We start from the raw sequence: 26,849 nt of genomic DNA, 5'->3' as shown, positions 1-26,849 counted from the left end.
TGTAATTACAAGTCCATTTCGCCACATTAAAAACCCACTCCGCGTCTAGACTGTGTGTGAAAAATATCAATCTTTATGCACATATTCAATCAAATCACTAATGCAATTCAGACAGGCGTCCGGCAGCCCACTTGTCAGAATAGATTGTCAGGATATTGGTACGTGCACGAACAGAATGAGATGTGCTTATAATCACTCTTACATAATGGGAATACTATAAAGGAAGTGACATCTGCATTTTAGTGAAGGAAATAGAAATTCCAATTCATTGTGTATACAAGAAGCATATTTTAATGTCAGGTGTGAATGTAATCCAAGTAAATTAAAGGAGAAGCATGCTGTGGAAAGTATGTTAATGTGAGCTGAAGAGAGACCAGCCTATATTTTTCTCCTCTCACAGTCTGGTTGTCTGGCAAACACACATATGAAATGATTTTATCCTCTATTTTCTTTTTCTTTTTTTTCTTTTTTACCCTCTTTCTTGATTAAAGTCAACTATAGTTTGCCAGCATGAAATCTACTTGAATCACTGTAAAAAAAAAAAAAAAAGAAACAAACAAACGACAGATGATTAAACTAGATAGTCGGCAACAGTATCACGATAAAAGCAGAACGGTTCAGAAATGTCACACTAGATGAGCACTTAATAAATTAATTTTCAGTGAAAGAGACAATAGTGCATCTTGCTTCATGTTATTTATACCCAACAAAGAGGTTGGGGTTGATACTTTGGCCTGTATTTTTAAGCATCTGCAACCCTATTAGAATATACTTAAATGATGGCAGGTTAACAATTGCCTACTACATTTGAGGAAAGGTATAATTAGTTTACTATAATTCACATTTTACGAAGGGTTTTCATTCTTCACTTTTCACCACGATACATCGCCCACCCCTCCCAGCGCTCCACCCTCACATCCTCTTGCCTCCTTCATGTCTGTCCCTCCATGTCTTCCAGAGCCTATTTCATGCCCCTGAAATCTGCCGCCTGGCGCCAGTCGCCTCGCCGGCATATAGCTCCACTCATCCCTCCTCCATATTGCTCCGTCGTTCCGCTCCATCCATCCCTCCATCTCTCCTCTTCTCCTCCTCCTCTCCTTGCCACTCTTGCTTCATTTGGCTCATGATGAGGTGTCACCGCTCTGCCCTTGAGTGGGCGAGAATCCCCTCTGACGAAAAAGTGTTTGTGTGTGCATGCGAAAGCCGGCGTGTGTGTAAAAGTGATTGCCTGTTCCTGTGCGGCGCTGTATATGTGTATGTTCAGTATGTGTGTGGCCCAGCCTGGCTGGTGGAAGTGACAGACATCAGGATTGTGCTGTCACAGCAGGAGAAGAGATGATTTACTTGTCAGGGGGCTGAGGGACAGAAAGGCAGATACAGCGTACAGATAAATGCACTGCACTGCTGGTTGGATAATGTAAAGATGCCAGGTACACTGCAGGGACATATACGGTATAGCGTGACGGACCATTGATGTAGAGTGAACTCGGGCACGTTTGTTTGATTAGGACTCACATGTCACCCCCCCTGTCTCTCAGGTATTTCTGACTGTATTTCACTCTCCTCCCTGGAGAGGTTTTCTCAAGCGATCATGTGGTATGATACTTGGCTTAAAGTACCCATTGAACAATGTCAACTAAAGCTGAAGCACTATTAAAACTAAACTGGAATGGACTACTATGATGACCTATATGGCTTGGCCTGATCTAACCTTGCCTCGACTGGACTGTAGTGAGATTATTATTACAGTCATTTTGAAAAGCAAGAGTGGAATTTTTACCATGAAAATATTTCTCTTAATTCTGAGATGAAAATTTTTATTTCAGAAAAACAGATCTTTTTTTTTTTTTTCAAGGGAACTCATTACAATTCCTTTGAAATGAAACTAAACTAGATGAAATGTGAGTGAAAAAGCCAGCCTGTTTCACTTCCATCATGTAAAATACCACTGTTGTGTCAGTTATCTCTGCATCGGATATACCGCACAAAAAGGCAACTTTCGCAGCAGGCAACAGCCCAACTCCTCAATTACCGCCAATTTGTCAGTGGATGTCAGCATCAGGAAAGACACACAGAGGCACCCTTAGTGACAGTATGATATGCACCAGCCAGCGGCAGTTTGTGACACTGCCAGCTACTATCATTTCGAGAAAGTCAATATAGAGCAGGTGAAAGTGATGGTGGTCAAACAAACTCTGGACATTCACCAAGGAGCCCTCTGTTCATTCCAAAAGTCAATGGACCAATGTCACTTGATTCAAGATTTAAGATTCCCTTAATTCTTGGATTACTGTTATGATGTGATTAAAGACCATACTAATTCAAAGCCAAGTCCTGATATTTCTTTCTAAACCTATACCACTGACTTTTGTTGCATAAACTTAAGGAAGTAAACCAGAAAAGGAAGTGTTTTACATCGGTTCCCCCTCCAAGGGAATGTTTGCCAAAAGGGTGCCAAATGAGCTCGGTCCAGCACTGAGTGAATCCATCTGAATATGTGCTGTAGTAGAGTTTTGTTCTGAAATGAACACTACTGTACTGAACTAGATTGGATTGGCTTCTCCCCCTCGTTGACAGTGGAATCATGGTAAATTATCACCAAGGCAAAAAAAATGTACTCCCACCTAATATTTCCTTTGACTGTGATCTTGAGCTGACTTCATGTCATGAGTGGCAGCAGAGGCTGCGGCTTGCATAGTGACAGACAGGACAAGATGGCGGCTGAAAAGACGAATATTAGCCTGTCATTCCAGTGTCACTTCCACAGTCTCTGTAACTGATAGCCGGGCTGGGGGCACATGATAGCTGGCTTGCTGCAGGGAAATGACAAACTAAATGTTATTGGGGGAATAAAGTGCCACGTGTGTGAGTTGGAGGTTGAGGAAACAGGGGGGTGAAAATGGTTCGACACTGCCTTGAGTTATGTGCATATCACATGTCATTAACATAGATTAAGGGTGAACTCTTTGGACTTTTCCTTCAAAATCTTTGGTTGGAAATAAGTAAAATAGTGTGCTTAGTCAGATTACAACAACGCAAAATTATTCTAATTTAATTTGGTTTATAATAAAACTTCCCAAATTCAATATTACACTACGGTCATTAAATATATTTCAGTTTATAGACTGTACATATCAATGGAAAGGATGGTAAATGTGCCCCTGCAGCTAAAAACATTCAGCTTCATTTATAATCCGTGTTTTAAATAACCCTGCTTAATCAGCCTCTGTTTGCAATATAGCCACAATAAGGAGGCATTGATTTGTGTAAGTGACAAAAACACAGGTGATCATTAACCTGTCATCGCAGGATCAGGTAATAATTACAACATCATGATTACCTTGTCATTATAGCATAATTCAATTTCAAACTATAATGTTGTTGACAAATTGAGTCATATTGCAATAATCTCCAAATGATCATGGCAATTTGAGGAGAGTTAAATGACTGAGATTAATAATGGATGTAAGTCCCTGTTTAGCCCCGGGGCAAAGCAGTCTATTAACTTGTCATTGCTGGACAGGGGGACATAGCCTGCGGCAGTGCACATAATGACAAATGTAAATGTCCCTTCATGGTGGGATACACCGCATATTAAAGTCTAATACTCCATATATAGTGAAAAGGCTTGTGGCAGGGGCATGGATTTGGGCTGCGAATGAAATGAAGTCTTATGGTCAGGGACAAAATTATTACCTTGTCTCAAAGGGACTTAGAGGAAAAGCAGAAGGAAAGGCTCATATAGATGAAACCCAAAAGTTGCAGCTGCAATCTTTCAAGGAACTGTCATACAGAAGGTATAGACTGACTGCTAGCAAATATAGTTTGAAGTTGCAATATTTACAATTTATGCAGCATGTCAGCAGGCCAGCTGATATAAGCATTTGATTGTCAGACGCGGTGCAATAGATCATACCGTTGTTACATGCAAGCAATCAACCAATTTGAAAAATCGAGGATGATTGTAGCCATGAGCCTTGATCACGAATATTGAAATCAAGTTCATGCACCATTCCAATGCAGACGTCCTGAATTGGCACAAAAATATTGAAATATCTCACCCACTTGTTCATGACAACCTGTTGCTACACCTTATCAGTATCACCATATATGATCACATTTACAGCTGTATCGATTCTTGTAGATAAGGTTTTTTAGCCAACCTAGGGGCATGTCATTAGAGTTGGCAGTGTCGGGTTGGTCTGTCCACCACTTTGGTCCAGACTGAAATGACTCAACAGCTATTGGATGGATTGACATTGACAATGACAAGTTTGCACAGACATCCATGTTCCCAGTGGGATACTGACTTTTGTAATCCTTTCACTTGGATGGATGTTGCGTGACACAGCAGTACACACTTCAGCAAGCTATGTGACTATCTCAGCCAAGAATGCATGTTCATACTTTATATCATAACCTCTCTGCACCTTTTTTGGAAAGCAGAACAAAACTCCTAAATTATTTGGTTGGAGGAAAATGAGAAGTTGGACTGAGTGCCAACATATGGACTAATTTTACTTCTAAAGTTGGGGAAATTAGGCAAACTGGAGTGAATAATGCACACAAACAACAGATCAATATATGTGATGCATGTCTAGTGTGAAGGCATACAGAATATATTGCTGATGTTGTGCTATACTTCATATATTTTCTCACCTAAGGACATGGATAACGATAGTATGCCTTGTAAGTGTTTCTTCAGAAACTGAATGTGGTAGGTTGAATCTTGGGGTTAAGGCAAAGATTAGGCAAATAAGCAACCTTTGCTAGTGAAAAACTGATGAGACGACCCAGTGTGAGCCGATAAGGATCCACAATGGCCACACAACGCCAGACGTAAGGCAATGCTCCCAGCTGAAAAATCTTTTTTTTTTTGGGAGTCCCAGATCTCCACAAAGCCCAGGGAATGAGTCCTATTGACTTAAGTGGTTCCCTAACTTTACTTCTAGCCCCACCATGAGGTTGTGGTTTTGGATGAAATACCTCAACAACTGGATGACTTGCCATGAAATGTACAGACTTTCATGCAACCTTCAGGATGAAAAAATTATGACATTCACATTCCATGCTGTCATGCTGATGTTAGCATTTAGTAGCCAAGCATCCCTGTAGACTCATAGAGAAATACTGACATCTAAGATGGCATTTAATATGATTCTGGTGATAAATTTTTTTATAAGCAGTCCAACAGATTTAGCACATACATTACTTCTTCTTGTGACAAGATAAAGTGATGTGCAGGAAAAGTGACAGATGAATGATACTGTCTGCATACTCTATCTGGATTTTAACTGGATAACTTAAAGCTCCAAATGGCGGTCTAACTATACCTAGGATTGCTGTATGATTTAGGTTAACTTCACCAAACCCAGAATACCAAATAATTGAGAAAACAGATATAGTGCTGCTAAGCCACCCTCCCTCTGTTTGGAGAGCTCGCTCACTGCTGTGAGCACTGTGACGGCTTGTATTTTACTCTCAAGTTTTTATTCATTCAGCTATTCTCCGCTGCAGCACTACGTTGTGATTTAGGCGAGCAGGGTGGCTGTAATTGCATATCAAAATCTTGCCTACCGCAGCTGTAACTATAGGCCAACTTAATCCACATTTCCTCCAAATGCCAAGCTGAAATGACAGATTTGGGTAACTGGTTTATTAAAGCAATAATACACACACCTCCAGCCGGCACTTCAGCAAACATTTCAACCAGGTCACAAAAGGAAACTCATATCCTCTCCAAAAGTGTACAGTGGTTTATTATTATTGTTGTAGTTGTAGCTATTTTGCTTCTGCTGGGACAGAGAGTATGGAGATGCCACTTAAAGGGCTGGAGCTGAGCCCACCCACATACACTGTCGGAACTGGAAAAACTAGCATACTGAGTGACAGCAGGGAAACTCAAACCAAGACTGTGGGGATAACAAGTAGAACAATCATAATGTGAAAATGTAGCAGGAGCATACTCTGCAACACTAGATGCATTATATAGGCTCTAATTTGCCATAAAGACAGTATAGTGCTATATGATTTGCTACTGAATTACTGTATATATAAGTGGAGTTACTCATACAGTAGCTCTGGAAACACATTTGCTTGCTCTCACCGACTATATGCATCAAAATGACATCAGTGCAAGAGGGACTATGGAGCTGCAACTGTATGTCAGAATGGACAAAGCATTTCTTCGAGTCAAGGTTGGCTAACATGGGAAATGAAAGGCTAACATGCATAAAAAACACATGAACACTGGTCACACACACCCTGAGGCTTACAGAGGAAATGTTGAGTGGCAGGTAGAGAGGTGAAGCATCAGTCAATGCGAAGACCGGGAACGTGTGTGTGTGTGTGTGTGTGCGCGCGTGCATGTGTGTGCGATTACTGCCATGAGTGGCAATCTGGGGCCAAGGTGCAAAGTAAATATGCCTGAGGCAAACATGTGTTTGTGCTTTTTCCTCTATCTGTGTGTGGACGCAGAGGGTTATATGTTAATGCATCCACACATATTTTTCCCCGCAAGGTATTATTAGCATTTAGTGATGGTCTGCAGGACTATGTGTGTGTATGTAACTATAACCACTGTACAGTGATGTGGACCCTGAAGCTCCCCCAGGGCCAAGTTCAACACCATCCTGTTTTCTCTCCGCTTACAAAACACCTCTACAGTCCACTCTGCCTCCATGTCCCCAGGTACTGTGGACCAGTGCACCCACACGCACTCACACACACACACACACACACACACACACACACACACACGCACCTTCCCTTGCTATAATTTAATAATAAAGGTCTCTATATTAGTAATAGTGACTCAGAGGATTCTGCCCCTGTCCCTGAAACATCTCAGATGCATGATTAAATTCTACTTGAATGTAGCCAGTGTCCACCATGTAATTTCATGCAAAGTGTGTTTATCTTCCAACACCATTTACTTGCGGAGCACACAGCCTAACTGGCAGCACTTGCTGGTTTCTGTAAAACATCGGCCTGGCAGTGCCAGTATTCCTTGAAAATAATTCAATTTGCCCTATTCAGCCCGCAGCTCATTAACCTTCGCTTTGACTCCCCAAGTCTTTTAGACATTATACTAATAATGGTAATAGATGGCATGTAGGTTAGTGGTCTGCACAGGCCTGTTTTCTCAACATCACAACCCCCTCTCACACCTGCTGCTTAATGCACCACCTGCCTGCGCCCATAGGATTTTCACGGCACCCATCTGGTATATAATCCATTCGACCAAGTTAGCTGGGAATCTGCATTTTTTTGCCAGTCACCATCAAATTTCACCAAATAAATTTTGACCTTTAGGATTTAAAGAGTTGTAAATCCACTAGTAATGGATGATACATGCTGTTATATTGTTTTAAAGACTAAACCAGCTGATGTCACATTAGGCATCTGTTCTGTGGGTGGTGACTTAAGCCAAACTAACTGTAGGCTATCCAGCCCCCAATAATAACACGATTGCCCACCTAGTTCTTCAAGGACCTGGGTTGATAAGCATCAACATGCCAATCTCTATTTTTGCAAAAGTCTGTATAAAAACAAAATTCAGGACGGTACTTACCCTTTGCAAATTATATCGAAATGTCCATCAAGATCACCACCACCCACGTTCCTTTCTAAAGTAATTAGAAAGTAAACCAATTAAAGACAACCACTATCAGTTGTGGGAAAAAAACAAACGCTGTACAATACGGATACCACATATAAAATATTCAGTGCATCTCTAACACACACACTCTTAGACTCACATTTAATATTGTAAGTAGCCTACAGCAAGTTTCAAGAAATTAATTCCATGGATGCGGAGGTCCTAAAAACAAAGAGCAATAATTGAAAATGCTCTTTGTTGGATTGCACATTTTTTTTGTAAATTAATGACTGACATATGGAAGGATGTTAATGCATCCTTCTAACAATTAACTGTTTTCTAATTTACTGTCATTATCATTTTAGTTCTGCCATGTGTGCTTGTCAAAAATTATTAAAAGCCATCTGTTGTTTTTCCAGAGTCATCAAATACGGACTCTTTGTCGTACCCCTTGGCATCTTGTAGTGACGCACAGAGCAATCAATGCACCTCTCCTCCCTTCCAACTTCCGTAGACTTTCTCGCTCTTTATTCCAAGTCAGTTGCTCTCAGCGTTAGTTAAAAGTCTAGTGCGTCTCATTAAGAGGTCTGATAGAGCATTGGTATTTGACACCCTGGGAATGAGAACAAGCTGCTTGTGTGCATGTGTGCTTGTGTGCATGTTTGTCTGTTTGTCTGTCACAAGCCTTTACCGGCTATTTGGAACATTTTGGGAAATACACCTTACCAAGAGTTGGATGACTGACTTGAGTTGGATGACTGACTTGTTCTTTCAGTACACAGAGAGTTTACAGCAGGTCAAGGCCATATTTCAGTTTACTTCAGTTTGGAAATGGAGAAAAATAATAGCCTCTGCCACAAAACACGAGGTTTCAAACAGGTCCAAAATGTACTTGTTACATGATATAGCTTGTAAGTCAGCAAGCCAGCAAAAACATCTTAGAATCACCTGGGTTAAGTTATAAAATGGGAAAATGGGAAAAACTGGTGACTGCAAAACCAGGACAGGACTTCTTAGATGCTGCATTAGGTCACCAGGCCAATCTGTTGTTTGTTGGTGAATACTTAAGTGAAATTATGATAATTTTTCATTTTTAAGGCACTTAAAGGTCTCATTTGTATTGCCACATGTTTTAACGCATACATGGTGAAGTTGTTAGCGGGCTCTTTTGATGGAGCCAGGCTGGCATTTTCCCTCTGTTTCTATTCTTTAGGCTAAACTAAGCTAAACATGTCACAGAGAAACTCACAGAGCCAACACACAGAGAGTAAACTGATCCCAAACTTTCCATCTAACTCCACGAAGAGAGCAAATGATATTAATTCCCAAAATGTTGTGGTTAGATTTACCTTTAGCTACTTCATTATTTGGAGTGGTAGGGAGCTCACACACAGACAGAAAACACACTCTTTCAAGCAGTGCGGAGGTGAGGGGTCCCACAGTGTGAATTACTTCATTCTGTTGCTCAGCAAACATGACAAAATTGCTATCACACACATATTTATGCATGCACACACACAGTCTAAATACTGTAAGTTAACCTTTAGAAGGCCAACAGTAGCCCGCTAGCTATTAGACCTTTCAACAATGCTACTTGACACACACGCACACACAAAACACACACACATAAATACAGGATATATTTTGAAGAAGGAAACTTACGCTTGTTTTTCTCATTTAATACAAGCATGCATGCATGCGCGTGTGTGCACACGTACACACACACATATACTAACTGTGTAATGGAGGTGGCCTTTCTGCAAGGAGCAGCTAATTACCTGAAAAATGGACTGATGTGGACAAAGAAGGTGACTGACTACTGGACTTGGCAACTTACCTTGAGTATTATATGCACATGCTCCAGGCTGTGTGCCTGTGTGTGTGTGTGTGTGTGTGTGTGTATAAGACAGAGTGAATCAAAGGGTTGAGCGATTAAAGAAAGTGTAAGAAAGCCTAGAGGAAAGGACAGCTTCCCATTCAACCTTGCCCTTACTATAAGGGCATTTTGTCTGACCACTTCAACTCAAAGTTTCAAGACTGCACAGACTGTCCTTAACTTGTTCAAAATTGGGTTCAGGCTGTTCTGCAGCTCTTAAGGGGGTATGATCAACACAAGATCAAACATTCTCAGTGTCTTGCCGTGCTCCTTCAGCATAGTAAACCCCCTGAATGTTACATTTGTTCAGTCTCACCATCTGGACAAGGATGCACTTCTGCATGACAAATCGAAGGACCAGCTTTCAGAGTTACAGATGCCTGCCACTAGTGCCCATGATAAATACAGTTGTGGCAGTAACAAGTGCTGCTTGGGAAGGAATATGTTAAGTCTCTTCATTTTTCTTTTCTTTGGAGAACAGCAACCAAAAGATTTTCAATTTGAATGATCAATATAAATGAAAAAGAGGGTATCAGCTGAAAGCTGTTGAAAGGAAAGGAAGAACATTTATCAGTCTGAAATGTTTGTTTCATTGTAAGTATGTAGATGAATAACAAACTAAATCACCCTTATATGCTGGTGACTAATGCTTAGTTCACACCTCACAACTTAAGCCCTGATATTCGACAAGATGCATGATTTTCCTCATGCATCACATAACAAACTGGTCCGGGATTCCTCCTAGTGAAAGATGTTGTAGTGGGTGACCAGACCTCCGGTCAGTCAAGTAGTGTGAAACCTGCAAAGACTTTAAGACTACAGATTACAGTATGTTGTGTGAACACAATCTGTTGACTATGAAAGTTGTGCATTGTGAACTAAGCTTAACAGTTCCTCCTGTGCTACAACTGCTACTGCAATAGCATTGTCACCTTGAATGAAAACATATTGTAACTTTATACACTGGCCAGGAGCCTGTATCACACTGATCTTCAGATTGCTGTGGACTGCTGTATATGTCAATGAACCACATTAGGCATGATGTTGGTCTAAGATAGCTTATTAAGTTCCAATATTGTCCTGACCACGGCAATACATATTTGGTTCTTAAAATGCCATTACTTTGAAATGGCATTATTTATTTAACATTTTGCAATTAGTATTGAGGGACATCCAAAAGATTTATTAAGGTAGATCGTCTCCAACCTGTTCAATCTATTCACTTTAAATAATAATCAACACAGATATACATTATATAAATATATGAGTCTTAAAGTTTTCTACGGTTTATCTGCATATTAGGTAAACCCATATGGTGTCGCATCCCAAAGGCTGAGAAACTGCCAAGTAGTTAAACTCATGTGGCTGTCTATCAAAAGACAGCTGTGCAATCATTTGGCACTGTAAAGGCTTTGTTATTAATGAGACATCACCCTCGGTAAACCTAATACATCATAGCCTATCTGCTATGGTTTTCACATGCAGATGTTTGGGAAGGTGCCACTGTAACAGAAATGGAGTCTGTTTGGCTTGGAGCGAGGCGGCCACTTTTCAATTTGTGCAGCTGCCACACTGGAAGCTTTAACAAACATAACTGTCACCAAAATATAATGTATTTAACACTGCAGCTCACTAAGTCATCAGTTCATGCATGGTTTATGTTTGTGCGTGAGATGGTTAAACTGAACTGGTGCCTGCTAATACACAGATGAGGAATTGTGCTTGCCTGAAGGTTAGAGAGGCAGGCTTGGGGGCTGGCTGGCTTAAATGAATGAGTAATGTTCTCCCATCCCTCAGCAGCTACTGTTGAAGTGCCCTTGGAAGAGGCACTGAACCCCCAATTGCTCCAATTGAGCTGCTCAGTGGCCAGAAATGCAAAACTGTGGCTGCACTGGGTGGTTACCAAATGGGGTTGTGTGAAAGAGTGCAACCAGGGTGGGAAAGCAGCCACCATGCAAATGCTGGTTCATTCTGGCTGAAGCTAGTACCATAAGTTGGTTTACTTTGCCAGCCACTTTGGCAGGTAACTAACCATCAATCGGAGGTTGTGCTCTATTTTGAAAATCTAGTTGGCTCGTGAATAAGTGAAAGGATCTGAAAAATATGTCTGGACTAGCTGCCACATTGTCAGCCAGCCAACCACAATTTAGAGGACTTATTCTATTTATGGGTCTTTAATTTTTATTTGGCTAGAAAATTGTCAAAGGGCCTTAAATGTTGTGAGGTTTTTGCCTATCAGGGTGACCAGTCAACTCAATATCTTGTGTCTTGCTATGGCACGATAATGCCATAAAGTATGGATTTCTTCTGCTTGATCTTGTCTGTTTACATCAGGGTTAAATTATACTTTTGATGTAGCACTCCCAAAATTGAACTACTCCAGGCTTTTCAGTACCCGTTCCTGTTACAAGTTGAGAGCCTCTGATCTAGTGGGTCAAATTCAATCTGACTGCCTTTATTATACTGCATATAATTTATGGTGCAGCTATTACTAAAGATCAATAGCACTTAAACTGCTCCATTGATATTGAAACCTGCACTGATTTACAAGCAGATAGGTCTTTGGTCAAATCCAGACACACACACACACACACACACTCACACTCACACACACACACACACACACACACACTTATACCACTTGTATATTTGATATAATGCAGTGACTTCCCAATGTCCCAGTGTTGTCCTTGTTCGCTGTTCATTTCCTGTGATTGCTCTTGGAGGCACACACACTCAGACGCATACACTTGACTAACTGAAAAAAACCTTGGCTTTCCATTAGATTGGATTGCTGTGTGTGTGTGTGTCTGTTTGTCTCCAGTTTACTTTCAAAAGTTCGAGAGGCCAGCTGGCCAGCAAACCGGAACCTGTACGCTTTCTCACACACAAACACACAGTTCTGCTATACTTGAGAGGACACTGTATTGATTTACATTAATCCCCACATACAGTGTACTTAAAAGTATGTTGGGTTGTGAAGGACTGACACTTACAAGCATAGATAAACATGGCTATACCAACACAAATAAACACACGCATTTTCAACCTTCACTTCAAATGAAGAGCGCTGAAGGAGACTGTGTGTGTGTGTGTGTGTGTGTGTGTGTTTGTGTGTGTGTGTGCACATTTGCGTGCCAACTACCAATGAACTAGGACTCTGGGATCGTCAGCTTTGCCAAGGATTTGACAGCAGCTCTGCAAAAAACAACCAGCAGATGGACAGATAGATGGACTGGTGGAAGTGGATGGAAATTCTTTAAACTCGTTGGTCAAAGTGATGGATTAATACTGCCAAGGTTGAGATCTGACTGTTGGCCACCCAGTGATACTTTGGGGTTGAAAGGCCGTTATTGGGGTCCACAGCTGAGGGTATTTCAACAATAATGTTGACTTTTTACTTGTTCAAAAATGTAGAATGGCAATATTCTTCAAATTTGGAGGTATAACCCAACAACACTTAATGTGCAATCACTCATCAAACCGTAACATGCTTTCATTGTATTTTAAAGCAAAGTTTTTCATCTTGGATGTTAATTAAGTACTTATAGCTGCTATGGCTATGGGGCATCATTTGTTTTCACTCACTGCCTTCATTGTAGGGATTCAGAAAATACAGACTTTGGAAAAGTCCTGCAGTTAGCATCAATAGCTAAGCCAGGGGCTAATTTGTATGTTTACTTTTATTCGTACTCAAAGGCAAGTGTCTATACTTGGAAGGCTTTAAGAGTCATGTGTTGCTTTACCTGAACTTTTTTTCGAGAGCCTTTCCCAAATCTCTGCAATAGAAGCGACGAGTGCAAAGTTAGCATTGTGGCCAAAAATATGAGAACACGAACACAGGTTGAACATTTCTGGAATTTTGCTTTAACATATCATAATGTTGGAGTTGTAAGGTTTTGTTTGGCAATGCATCCTGTTAAACTATACACACAGTGGAAACCACAGTGCTCATGGTTACAGTTATCAGCCGCTTATATGATGCAAAAGGCTTTGACAGAATCATTCAAAACACTGTTTAAATAATCTGCATACAGTTATCAAACAGTCTGCTTACTGTGTTCATTTGGGTCTTTTCATGTGTGACAAATTATGGAAAAAATAATTTAAAACTACGGGAATTCTATTTTTATTTTATTTTTTACATTGCTCCCATAATAGTCTCCTGTGCCCCACAGTTACCTATCTGCTTCCAGCTGGCTACCTGAGGCTGGTGTTGCATGCACATTGAAATCATGACAGGAAATAGACAGTCCCTTTCTGTCAATGAAAAACACATTTTCCTTAAAGCTTATTACAAACTGCCAAAAACAAGCCAAAAAGATACTGCAGCAAAACTTAGTGTTCCTAACGTTTCCTTGTGTAGTCCACTCAAATATGACACAAGCATGAAGAGCTTTTAAAGATGACAAATGGGTAACTCAACTCTAATTTTGAAAAGGTCCAGAGCCTTATTTTAAACTCACAGTACATTATTAATGACGAGATAAATTATGTTAAACTAAATGCAAGATATGTACTCTATTTACTCTCATTTTGGTGCATGTTAAACTCTTTGATATAATATGCTGCAATTATAAATTTAATCACAAATTTAAACACATACAAACATGACATCAGAAAAGATCAGACAGCTCATACATGGAACAAAACACCAATACTCACAGCTCTGCAGGTCAAGTTCATTGGCTTACAGTTAAGGTCATTTTTTAAAATCGGAATGTCAATTTCCATCTTTGAAATCTGTGACCGGCCAGCTGAGTCAAAGTATATTTGGAGCGCTGCATTAGGGCAGTATAGAGGTCTCCCTCTCAGAAATGTGATCACATAAAATGCTACTTGAAATGTCAAACCCCTGGGGAATCTCATCGATTTGCTGATTTATCCAATAGCTGGTTATCTGTTACAGCGGCGATACATAGGAAACGGACATTTCCACCCACATTTCCTGTTCCCTGATGAAAGTGTGACATTATTACAGTACAGCATGTGGCATTTAATGTCTGTACTGATAGTGACCTGCACGAACCTTTTGGCTTATTATTGCTAATGGTATCACTAAAATACTTCTACAATGTGTGCTCTTTATTCTTAACAATTCCTTTGAGGGACTCATGTTTTTTTCTGTTGGTAACAGGTTTTATTACAGTGCTGAAATAAACAACGTTATCCAGGCTTTCCGTGGCTTTATGTGGCAATATACTAGAAGTGCACGGACACTAATGCAACCACACATAAATACAAAAACATTCAAACATCTTATATAGCTTTATTCTACAAATAAAATTTGAGTGATGAATGAATGTTTAAGGAATGAGTGATTTGAGTACATTTCCAAACTATTGGTAGAGCGGGAACAGGTGCGGAATGCTCCCCTGGCTCCCCAAATGGATTTTTCAGTGTTCATGCAAGATAACCTATTCCATTATACACACACCTGTATAGGCTATATCTTTATCTGAACATCATTTGCCTGCCTATATCATTGATGCTCAATTTACCTCTTCCCATTGACATGACATCCACATGATGGAGGTATTAGGAGGTTGGGACAAAACTCTTTCCCAGATAGAGAGGAAAGAGCTGTAATAACAGCGACCCAGATCCCCCCACAGTCCACACACACATTCAGGACTAGGCACACTGGCACGTAGCCTGCACACAAGTCCGCCTGCACAAGCGCACAGAGTTCCAATATTTATTTTTGTCTGGACAGTTAGAAAAGAGACTTCACTTTTAAACAGGTAATGCACATTACACTGAAATTGAAATAAATTGAGGAGATATCCAAACAGCGTCAGATGTGCCCCTTCACCCCACTGCTCTGTCTCTTAATTTTCTACCTTCTGCACAAAGATGCAGCCCCGTCGGGAAAATCCTTCCCCGCGTCCCACCGACGCCCACAGCAGCTCCCTGCAACAACTCTCTGTGCAAGCAAAGCATATTGAAATTCACCCCACGCTCCGAATACTGACATACACACTGCCCCTCTCTCCCTCTCTCTTTATTCCCGAACCGACATAGAAATAGTGTGGATGTGTACATGTGTGTGTGATGAAGAGACAGAGCGCCAGAGATGATCTTGGATCGTGATGCAACAACCCAGAGCCGACAGTGGTAAACCTGTTATTGCACCTCGAGACGTTTAACATCCGGCTCCTATAGCATCTTATAGCTGTTGGGTCACCCAACTAGCCCAAACAGCCACCCGTTCACCCATCCAGCCACCCAGCCAACCAAGGAAAGCAGTTTTACCCTTCATCACCAGGCACTCTGCTGCGGATTAGTCCAACCTGCCACCCAGTGATAACAGCCATCCGACCAGCCACCCATCGTACCCAGTCACCCGACAGGCCACCCAGTCATCCACCCACCACCAAACGGGGGACTGCAACTCTCCCCCAGGAAATAAGTGCGCGGCGCACCGGCGTCTTACCTTGAGCGCCTCTATATCCAAAGACGTCGACCGGTCCATGATCGAGAAGTGAAGTGCTGCAAATCAGTCACGAAAATAGAAGTCCCACAGGCGAGGAAGATGAGAGGGGTTTTTTTCTGTAAAGAAAAGTTGAAATGCTCTCTAGAGTCCCAAACTCTGCCGCAACATCCCTTGAATTATTGTCAGGATGAGGTTATTAATATTCCACCACGGCGACGGATTTTCTCAGTTTCATTCCTCCCGGTGGGTGGCTTGGTTAAATCAGGACTCCATACCGTGGAAGTCCCCCCCACCCCCCGACCTCCGGTCCCCGATTTGTCCGTGCAGGGGATAGAGAATAAATAAATAGAAAATATTTGTCTGTGCGTAATGTTTCAAGCTGCGGCTTTTGCGCACTTGACGATCCGGTACGGCTTTTTTTTGTTATTGTTGTTGTTACATCTGAGTGAGAAAATATTCCCCCACACTGCAGGAATGAAGCCGGGGTTTAGACTCTCCTGTCAGTCGGTCAGCGGATAAATGCAGTTATATCCCGTTGAATCCCAGGAAATGTGAGTGTGATGTTGGTGTCTGCTCGTGCAGTGGTCGGCAACTGGAGAGAAGGAGTCCGGATAAGACAGATGATATTCTGCCGTGCCTGGGCGACTTCCATGCGGCAAACCGCCAGAGATATCAGCTCTCCCCGAAAGAAAAGGGAAAGAGGGTGAGAGAGGGGGGTCAGAGAGAGTGAGAGAGAGAGAGAGATGGTGGGAGAAATGCTGAAGAGAGGAGATGAGGAGAGCTGCGAGAGTTGAGACGAGAGGAGAGAAGGAAGGAAGGTTTATGCTGTATATTATTCCAATGACTGACGCACCAGTGTGGTGTGTGTGTGTGTGTGTGTGTGTGTGTGCGTGCGTGCGTGCGTGTGTGTATGTGAGACAGAGAGGGAGAGGAGGGAGCAAGGGGAGAGGTAAAGGCTCCTTCTAATCAAGTAGATGAATCGAAAATGCTGCTTTGCCACTGAAGACAAGAGAGAGATTTAAATGCAGAGGCTGTTGGAAGGCTGTAGCAGAAAGTCTGGCTGGTTGCTGCCTTAGTGTGTGTGTGTGTGTGTGTGTGTGTGTGTGTGTATGTGTGTGTGTGTACAAACAGAGGCACAGAATACAGTATGTATATGAATATTGCAGAAAAAGCATCATATTGTGACTGTGAGTACAAAAAAATAGATAAGTAGATTATATATATTGGGGTCAGCTGAAAAGAACCTTGTTTTTTTCTTTCTTACTTTCTTTCTTTCCTTCTTTCTTTCTTTTTTTCTTTCTTTCTGTCTTATGGTGCAAATGGTCTTCATCCCTCTCCTGCATAATAAGGTGTCGCCGCCTGCCGACCACTAGGGCTTTTTATTATCTGTCATACACCTTCTGAATAAGGAGAAGAGCAGAGCAGTGGAGAGGAGAGGAGAGGAGAAAAGAGGAGAGGAGAGGAGAGGAAATGAGACAAATGAAGAGAGAGGAGCAGTGGAGAGGAGAAAATTCAAGGTGTGATGTTGGAAGGAGGATTGGAGACAAGTAGGAGAAGGGAGCAGTGGAGATGAGAGAGAAGGAAAAGTGAAAGGATGGTGAAGATGAGAGAAGGAAGAAAGGAAAGAAGAGAAGAAGGAGGAGAGGAGGTGTGCTGCCTAAAGGAGGAAAGTGAGACAAAGGGAAGAGAGCAGGAGAAAGGAGAGAAGGAAAATGCAGGGGGATTAATCCAATGTTATGACAAAAGGGAGAGAAAAGATGCTGATAAACAGGAGAGCAGAGCAGAGGAAAGGAGAGGAAACAAAGAGACATGGTAGGATGAAAAAAACAGGAGAAGAGGGGAGAGGAGAGAGGTTCTCTTAATGTCTATTTACAATATAATTGTCTATTAATTATAAAATGTAAAATTTTGTGTAAAAGAACACGCAGTAAATTATTTCCTTGAATCATTGAGTAACTTACCATTTACATTACATACACTGTGCTAACTTCAGTTACATTTCACTCAAATACAGTTTTACTACTGTCCTATAACCCATAGTATTAGATATGATGACTGCATGCAAGGCAAGACAGGTAGGATATGCTGAATAATGTTCCCTCATAGACTCAGACCTCCTCTGCCAGCCAAGCGGAAAACACCTTGCCACACTGCAACAAGAACGGATATGACTATCATTTCTCCCAATCACTCTGCTGAGGATGTAAACCACACAATTATTATCTATTTTATAATTTATCAATATTCTGAAAGCCTGTGAAGTTTAGACTCAGTGTGTTTAGCTGCATAACCATTTTTACCCCAAAACAATATATATCCAAAACCCATTCCCCAGAGTAAATGTTGGCATTGCACATTTCTGCAAACAACAGATATTGTATAAACACAGATATTGTAAAGTGTATGTTGTGATAATGCTGTGGTTAGCATGTGATTAGGTTTAGACACAAAAACACTTGGTTAGAGAGTTAGGAAAACATGTTTTGGCTAGATGATCACATATTGTAAAAAGTATGTCTTTTTATAAAGAAAAGCAGGTACAGGTGCTATATAAATACTGTGAAAGTGTCAAAACACTCAATCCACAGAGAAATACAAACAAGCCATCAAGATTTCTATGAATTTGTGATGTCACAAACACCATTCAAGATGGCTTACTTTGCATTTCCTGTTGGATGTTTTGCATTGTAGATAAAAAGAAAGAGGGTAAATCCAGATTCAGGCAGACAGTATGAGAAAAATAATGTGCTCTTTGATTTAAGCATATGTGAACATGTTCCAGTAGAAACCCAGAATCCAAATATACAAATAAGAACCTGAAAATGAGCATAATATGGGACCTTTAGAATACCTGCTTTGGTCACTATCTGGAAATGTCCCAGTCTGATGTCAAAAATGTGTACATCTGTTGGTTTTGAACAGTGGTCGGCCGCTGTCTGTTGCTTAATAGCCGTCTCACATGGGTATCACGTTATCCACCATTCCCTCCTCCTACTGATGCATTGTGCTCTGGCAACTGGACTGGTATACTATATAATTAAAAGAACATAATCAGTACGTCAGCACATGTTTCTTAGTTCAGTGTGAAGTGAATGGACAACAGGATAACCCAAAACACATGGATGTGTGTTTGTAAAATAGACAGAATCAGCATTTAGGGACAATTGTACAGTATTTCTTTAGTTTCAACATTATGTTGTTGATGCACAACCTCAGTGACTCCTTCAAGATTGCATCATCCTTGGCCACATGATATCTGCTCAACTTCAAAGCCTCTGTATTAAGGACTGTTTCAAGTCCTTTCCACTTTACATTAGTGGGACAACCTACAGACTCCAAGTGTAATAAGCTTGTCTTCAATTTCATAGATTTGCCTATGAGAGTGGTCATGCATGCGTTCACACATTTGTGCTGTACAGAGCTCAGACACTTTCTGAAATACACACACACACACACACACACACACACACACACACACACAGCTATAGGCCTATTGAATAGCACACTAGAGAACACAGAGGAACATTTGTTGAGGGAGTCGGTCAGAGATAACGAACATCATATTAATGAATGCCTCACTCCTTCTCTCCACTCCTCCCTCTCTGTTTGTCTGACTCTCTTCTTTGCTGCTTTTCTTTCTCCGCTCTCTCTCACTTCCCCTCTTCATCCCCCTCACTGTCTCTCTGTTGCAGCTCTCCCTCCAACCCCACTCTACCTCAGCATATCTCTCTCTCTCTCTCTCTCTCTCTCTCTCTCTCTCTCTCTCTCTCTCTTTCTCTGTTTCTCTTTTGATGTTGCACTCTTTCAACCTCTCTCTCACTCGAGCTGTTTTGCTATTTTCTGCTCCTCTGTAACTCGGGGACCCCCACCCCACCCCCACCACCTCCACCTCCCCACCACCATCTCTCTTTCTTTTCTATAAACTTTGTGCTGTCGGGCAATTAATCATTTTTCCGAGGACTCGTTATTTTTTATAAGGGAGCGGCTGACATCACATACGGGCACCCAGTCCTGTGCCAGCTGGATATGACATCACCCATCTCTCCACTTAATATATCTGCTGCTTGTTCAAATGCAAATGCACAGAATCCCTCTCACTTACGACTGTATTACCACAACTGCTCATCAAAACCAAAGATAAGTACTAAATGTAATTTACCTTATGAATGAAAAGGCACATGAATGTAGCTCACATGAAACTCCAACTTTCTCATGGGATATTTTTCACTTATGCACGTGTGGTTTTCACATTTCACAGCTGCTCTCCTTTCTGTGTACGTCTCCTGATTTTTCAGTGACTTTATATTGAAGTATCCATCCCGACTACTACGATTTTACCCGCCCTAACACTCTACAGAACCATGATGCAGCTGTGCAGCAGCAGCAACTGACAGGCTTCTGTCTTTCTCTCTGTCACATCTTAAAACAGATGTGCAACATGTATTTGATCAAAGGGTGGTTGGATGAGTGATACAAATCTTTGTGACATCTGTGCATGTCTTCTTATTGTTATCTCTCCATGACAGCAAAATTCTCAAAGCAGTTACGGTTCTGAAACAATCATTCTATTACATGATTTGCTGATTAACATACATTCATTCATTCATTCATTTTCTGTAACCGCTTGTCCTCTTGGGGGGTGCTGGAGCCAATCCCAGCTGTCATCGGGTGGAAGGCGAGAAACACCCTGGACAGGTCGCCAGACTATCGTAGGGCCGACACATATAGACAGACAACCTTTCACACTCACAGTCACACCTAAGGGCGATTTAGAGTCACCAATAAACCTGACCTGCATGTTTTTGGACCGTGGGAGGAAGCCGGAGACTGATTAACATACAATTAATCTAAGTCAATTTTAAGGACTGATTCATTTAAGTCATTTCTTCAGCAAAACTTTCAAAACTTCACCAGTCATTTCCTCTTGAATGTTAACAGATACTATTTGATTTAGTCCTTTATGATTGTGAAATTAATACTTTTGGCTTTGGGGCAAAACAAACTATTTATATTTCCCAAAGAAAATAAAGTGAAAAATAAAGGGAACGTTTTAAAATGCCTAACTAGTGCTGGGCATTTTTTTTTTTTTATTTTCTCACAAACCAAATTCTTCTTGAGAAAAGGGGAAGAAACTAGTCTGAATAGCCATCCCTCAAACAAAATGTTTACCAGGTGCAATCTGCTGTATAGTTTATTAACTTATGTGACCTTTACATTAAAAAGTTCAGCAATTTCAGTTCTTTGGAATGACCATGTGTGGCAATTTCAAGGGAGTCATTTGACAAATTCTGCAACCAAGCCCAACCAGTCTGGATGTTTCCATGATTGACCTGCTATAGAGCGAATGAACTGTGGTTTAACAAGACTGCAACACGTACTGATTGTTTCACGGTGCATTGGCTTTAATATTCCAACATGCGTTTCATTTCAGCAGTGTGTGTGTGTGTGTGTGTGTGTGTGTATGTGTGTGAGAGAGAGAGAGAGAGAGAGAGAGAGTTTGAGACTAGACTAGACTTCCTACTTTCATACATTAAATATTTACCTCATTCCTTGGTAATTGACATTTTTTTCTGTTAATTGGGTGCTTGTCTTATTAATGTGCCATTCAGTTTCACATCACAATTGTTGCCCTCACTACCATATAGCAGAAGATTCCAGAGCATTGTTTTCCTATAAACCTTGTACGAGCCACTTAGGCATCAGGCCATTAACACCTTCCACTTCACCCTTCAAAGAAAGACCTTTTTTGTTCATATGTTTTTCTTTTCATTTAAGATGAAAAGGCCTATCAGCGCATTTTCAACACTGTTCACCAGCTGAAAGTAAAATTATGTGGCTACTTAAGAGCTGGCTTTTGTCAATAGAGGTTGTACCTCCTGAGTAGGCATGCAATCTAAAAGACAGACTGAAAGCTATTTTGCACTACAGAGAGTGAATGAAACAAAGTAAACTAGATTAGCCACTTCCTCTGCCTTGCCTTTGGGTGAGAGCCAGGTAATTACACCGAGTGGCTGGAAAGGTACAGACCTATGTCCAGTGTGGTGCAATCCAAGTACAATATAATTTGTCTTGTATTGTATTTTATATTTTCCCATGTAAGTGTATATCTTTTTTTTTTTTTTTTACATACCATTACATTTAAATGTCTTTTAATGTTTTTTCTTCAGCACCACTTTTATATATGTTGTTTTATTTAAACAAAAAACAAAACAAAAAACAACAACTATTGTATTGTTTAATTCTAATTTAAACATTTGAAAATCTGTGTTTAGCATGGAGTGGGGATACAACTACATTTCATTGTGCAGTCCTGTATTGCATAATGACAATAAAGCAGAACCTTGAACCTTGTAAGGCCATAAAGACATCTCTGCTGAGAATGTGTCAAGATAATGAATCTTTGGTCTTCTGTAGTGTTGCATTAGTGCATTATATTAAAATGTGTATCTGCATACACCCTCTACCTCCAAAAAAGTCACCACTGCTCTGACTATGAGAAGTTTTACACCGGTAAAAGTAATGTTTATTGTAAGGCTAATGTACTGCATTACATTAGTCACAAAGTGCTGAGGTGTAATTTCATGGCGAGACAGGGAGACACGTCACCCCCAATGATTTCACATTAATCATTTGTCCCCCTCAATTAACTCTATGAGTGTCTGAGACAATCTCACCACTCCCAGAACATATGAAAGAGAAACAGAGAGAGAAATTCTGCGGTCCCTGGTTCAGATGTCACATTCGTTCACAGTTTTGACAAATGGCAAGCCAAGCTACAGACCAGTAAGTTAATTGGGGGGGATGTTCACTCACACATCTGATACATTTCTTGTGTTCTAGGAGTGAAACACAAATTTCCAATGGGGAAAGTTAAAGAAGGAAGTAAACTACAGATGACAGTATGTACATTGAAATAATAACACACACACACACACACACACACACATATATATATAATATAATTCTTTCTCCAAAAACTGATGTGCTTTGGAAAGCCATAAAACCCTGGTTGATAAATAGGTTTAGTCAACCTGCAACCTGATTATGCGAGTTTGAATGATTTTAGCACTTTTAATGCAGCCTATAACCTATCTGTGAAATTACTTGTTTTGGTGGAGGCAATGCCTAATTTTATTTTATTTTATTTGATGGTTTATTTATCAAAATCAGTTTAATTAATCATCAATGACAAAACCCTTTTTTCTTTTAATAGATGTCCATTGTCTTTTATTTTTTCTTGTCATCCTGCTACTGCATAAATCAGTATTTATATGCACTGTTCAGATCAGGCTGCCATGTTAAGTGTTAAGTTATATAGGTATATAAACAGTGTATTACAATTAAAATAAGTCTAATTACCAGGCCATACTTAATGCAATTAGTAAATAATTTTACTAATAGATACCTCCGGGAAAGTTGAAATGATAAACATCTCGTGATGTAAATCTAAAGTAGTGTGTTAATAAATCTGTCAGTTTAAAAAAACAACTACAAGACCCAGAAGCCTCCGCGCTTTATACCTCTTTCCGTTGATTGGTTGACTCAACATCCAATCACTTATCGGAGACGTGTCTCGCAGTCAGAGCATCCTTCCGTCATGGCGTCTGTTTGGGTTAAATCCTCCGTTCACCTGCCGGTCCTGTCTGTTTTCTGCCTCTTGCTGCTATGTCTGCCACCCGGGGGAGGACAAAAGAAGAAGGAGGTAATGCCGCACCCGCTTAGATAACAATTTCAGCGAGTACTGTTGTGCTGTTTCATGAAATGAGTGTTCGGGTTGGGTTTGCAGTTGTACGTTAAGCTAGCAGCATAGTGAGGGTATACAGGAAGTTGTGTCGGAGCGACGCTCTGGTTATCTACTCTTTGGAGCGTATAAACATCACACCTTTGATATAAATTGTATAAACACACTAGTTAGAGGTTGTCTTTTTACATTTTGGGGTGGAGTTTTTCTTGTGTGTTAGCTTTCTGCATAATACGTCAAGCGTGCAGTGCTTGTCATAGCAAGCTAAAGTAGCTAGCCAATGTGTAGTGTGCAATAACATACATAAAGTTCATTTTGTTTGGGGACACCACTAAAATACCCTACGTGTTTCCATTGACATATAAATAACATTTTCGCTTTACTGACGCTAATACATATACATTTCTGCATTGTTGCCAACAATTATTTTATTTTGAAATCCGTAAGTGCAGGAAGTGCTATGTTACTTCTCGAGGGCTTGACGTGCTTTTAGACGATGCTGGCAATAATCTCACAGTAACCACACTAGATAGCTTTATGCTAGCTGCATTCGACTGTTGTATTGCACAGGAACAGCACATAACCACTGCTGGTGGACGAGACCTATGTGTTGTTAATTCTCTGAAGTGAGAGTCGTTATCTTTCACTTGAAGGGGAAGTGAGGCGGAAGCTCGTGTCTGCTTTGCATGAGCTGACATTTGTCACTGTGCTGCACGAGCGACCAGCTAACATACCGTGTTTGTTAACCTGCTTTGTGATGAATGTATTTATAAACATGGCGTTGGTTATCTCAGTATGTTGCTCTTTTATATTACCGTAGTATAGCACACACATATGTTTCATATTGATGATAGGTTGGCTTCTAGATGTTTTACAGCAACATGAGTGTAAAATGTTGTATTTAAAGCCTAAAAGACAATGAAACCCTGACAGTGGAAGTCCAATTGTGCAACCTATGATTGTTGAGCAGGGTTCTGTATGATTTTTCCTCAAATTTATGCATGTGGTCATGCAAGCTTTTATATTGAAATCAAACCCACTATTTTCACAAGGTAATACCTTGTGTATGTTTATAGGATGACATAAAGCAGTGTCTATGTTTGTTTAGTTATGTGCTAAGCTTATGCTTTTAGTGATATTTTTCTAAAAACAAAACAAAAGAAACAAACAAAAAAATCATTACCATTACACTTTTATCACCTAGAGTTATGATAGATACTAATCGGTTGACCTTGGGAATTGTCGTCTGAAAATATTCAGTTCCACTTATTAGCTTTTCTGGTGTTTTCAACCATCTCATGTAGACTGTGATATTTGTTTGTCAGACTATATTATTTATGGCCTCTGTCCAATTTCACCACAGTCAAGCTCACCCGCAGGGCACTTTTCTCACACTAAACAGCTTACACATTAAGTCACAGGTTTTATCTGTTTGACTTTCATTTTGTGCCTTTGCTGGCATCTAACATGAGCACCATTTGTGACTTTTACACAGTCAAAAGTAAAAATAAATCAGTTTTCGTCCTCATTATAGATTGGGAATAAAGTCCAAACTGTGGGGCACCTCTTTCACATGGCTCCTGCCAGCACTATTGCTAGGGATTCAGACCAAAAAACAGCCCTCTGATAAAGCAACGCAGGGGACTGTGTTGATGATATATGCAGTTTTGTTGCCGATGAGAAAATGAATTACCCCAGGAAGTCCAGTTGGTGTTACAAAATAATGTGCGTAAAGGCTCATCAGGCTCCAAAACATTGCACAGTATTTTGCAGAATTTTATAACTCTGGGAAGTTATCAGAACTAAACCAAGTCACAGCACTGTTGTAGTATTACTGTTGCACCACATCACCTGCACCTTCCCTGCCGATTGCTTAGCATATGAATAGAAAATTGATTGAGGGGACAAACAGCGGAATTAATAAACGATGGAATGCATGGACAAATACATGATGAGTGAACACATAGTTGAATGAATGAATAAAGAATTGAACATGTCCACAAATGGCTGAAGAAAGAGCTGATGTAATGGAAGAATAAACTGATGAATAAATGGACAGATTAACTACTGAAAACACATTTGAATAAGAGAAAGATTGAATTAATAATTGAGACTGACATATTTGCCCTCCAGTTCGCTGTAAACACTTCATTTCTTTCTGTTGCTAATGTTGATGTCTTGCAAGGTGTATGTATAATGAATGTGCCACGACCACTGGAGTGAAGCTGTGTCAAATTGTGCACACATTTACAACTAATTGTAAAGTTAACATAAGACTAATATGACCTCATCTTATTCATTTTGTCAATACTGTGTGAGCTATAGAGACAGTATGAATGATAATATGAGCCATGATTCATTTGAATCACTTTAGTTATGAAGATGCAACATGTTTAGGGGAGACCGGGGATGGTTGGCCCTCTTTTCACTCTCTGTTTTATTTCAGATTTATGTTTGAATATTCTAACCAGCAGGAAATGAAGATAAATGTATTTTAATGTACAAATCTATTTTCTAAAATTAAGTGATTTGTGATTTAAGTCATGTTGTGCATTTGTGCCAGCAAGCCCCATCAGGAGGTTGCTTGGAACATTTTATGTGATTGGTTGGCCCAAGGGCCAGTCGATTAATCTAACTACAAATTTCTTGATTAATATAAGGTTTGTCAATCAGTTAATATTATAATTAATTTAAACAAAAATAGTGCCTTGTTAATATTCACACTTTTTTAAATGATGTTCTCTAAAAGGTAGAGTAGTAAAAGTTTAGTATAATTTAATTTAGTCTTTTTTCCACATTACTGCTGTGTTATCATATTAATGATAACATTTGTTATTATTATAGACCCTATTTGTCAGATGCCTGATCAGAAAAATTGTGGACCTCAAACTCAAAAGCATTGCTGTGACACATACATTCATTTAATCACTGTATGTTACAGCAGCCCTTTCCCTGAACTGGAGAATATTTCATCACTTCAGTAATGTGCAGTTAAGATAATAACAGGCAAATGTATTTTTGCATCAGTGTGGGGGTTAGGAAAAGTACTGAAATTATACAGACTGTTACAAACATCACAGACTGTAACAGCGTTGTTTAGCATACATTTAAGCCGTTTCATTGCTCATGCATGGCTGTTAAACTAAACAGAAAACAAAAAATGGCCAAATAACAACGTTGGATACACAGTGGCACA

At 40.3% G+C, this 26,849-nt stretch overlaps 2 protein-coding genes across 2 annotated transcripts in view; one reads left to right on the top strand and one right to left on the bottom strand.

Annotated features, from left to right (window-relative positions):
- Positions 1 to 16,806, bottom strand: part of sgcz (sarcoglycan zeta) — a 407,248-nt gene extending 390,442 nt beyond the window's left edge. The window contains exon 1 of the mRNA XM_042485586.2: positions 15,913 to 16,806. Within this exon, the coding sequence (XP_042341520.1) occupies positions 15,913 to 15,951 (39 nt within the window). The 5' untranslated portion in view covers positions 15,952 to 16,806. The remainder of the gene's footprint in view (positions 1 to 15,912) is intronic.
- Positions 16,807 to 23,481: 6,675 nt separating this feature from the next.
- tusc3 (tumor suppressor candidate 3) overlaps positions 23,482 to 26,849 on the top strand; it is an 82,649-nt gene continuing 79,281 nt past the window's right edge. The window contains exon 1 of the mRNA XM_042485169.2: positions 23,482 to 23,614. Coding sequence (XP_042341103.2) covers positions 23,510 to 23,614 — 105 coding nt within the window. The 5' untranslated portion in view covers positions 23,482 to 23,509. The remainder of the gene's footprint in view (positions 23,615 to 26,849) is intronic.

This window comes from Plectropomus leopardus, chromosome 3, assembly GCF_026936395.1.
Source record: "Plectropomus leopardus strain MGB_pleo_1.0 chromosome 3, ASM2693639v1, whole genome shotgun sequence".
NCBI lineage: Eukaryota > Metazoa > Chordata > Actinopteri > Perciformes > Serranidae > Plectropomus > Plectropomus leopardus.
This window is presented reverse-complemented; position numbering and strand designations above follow the sequence as displayed.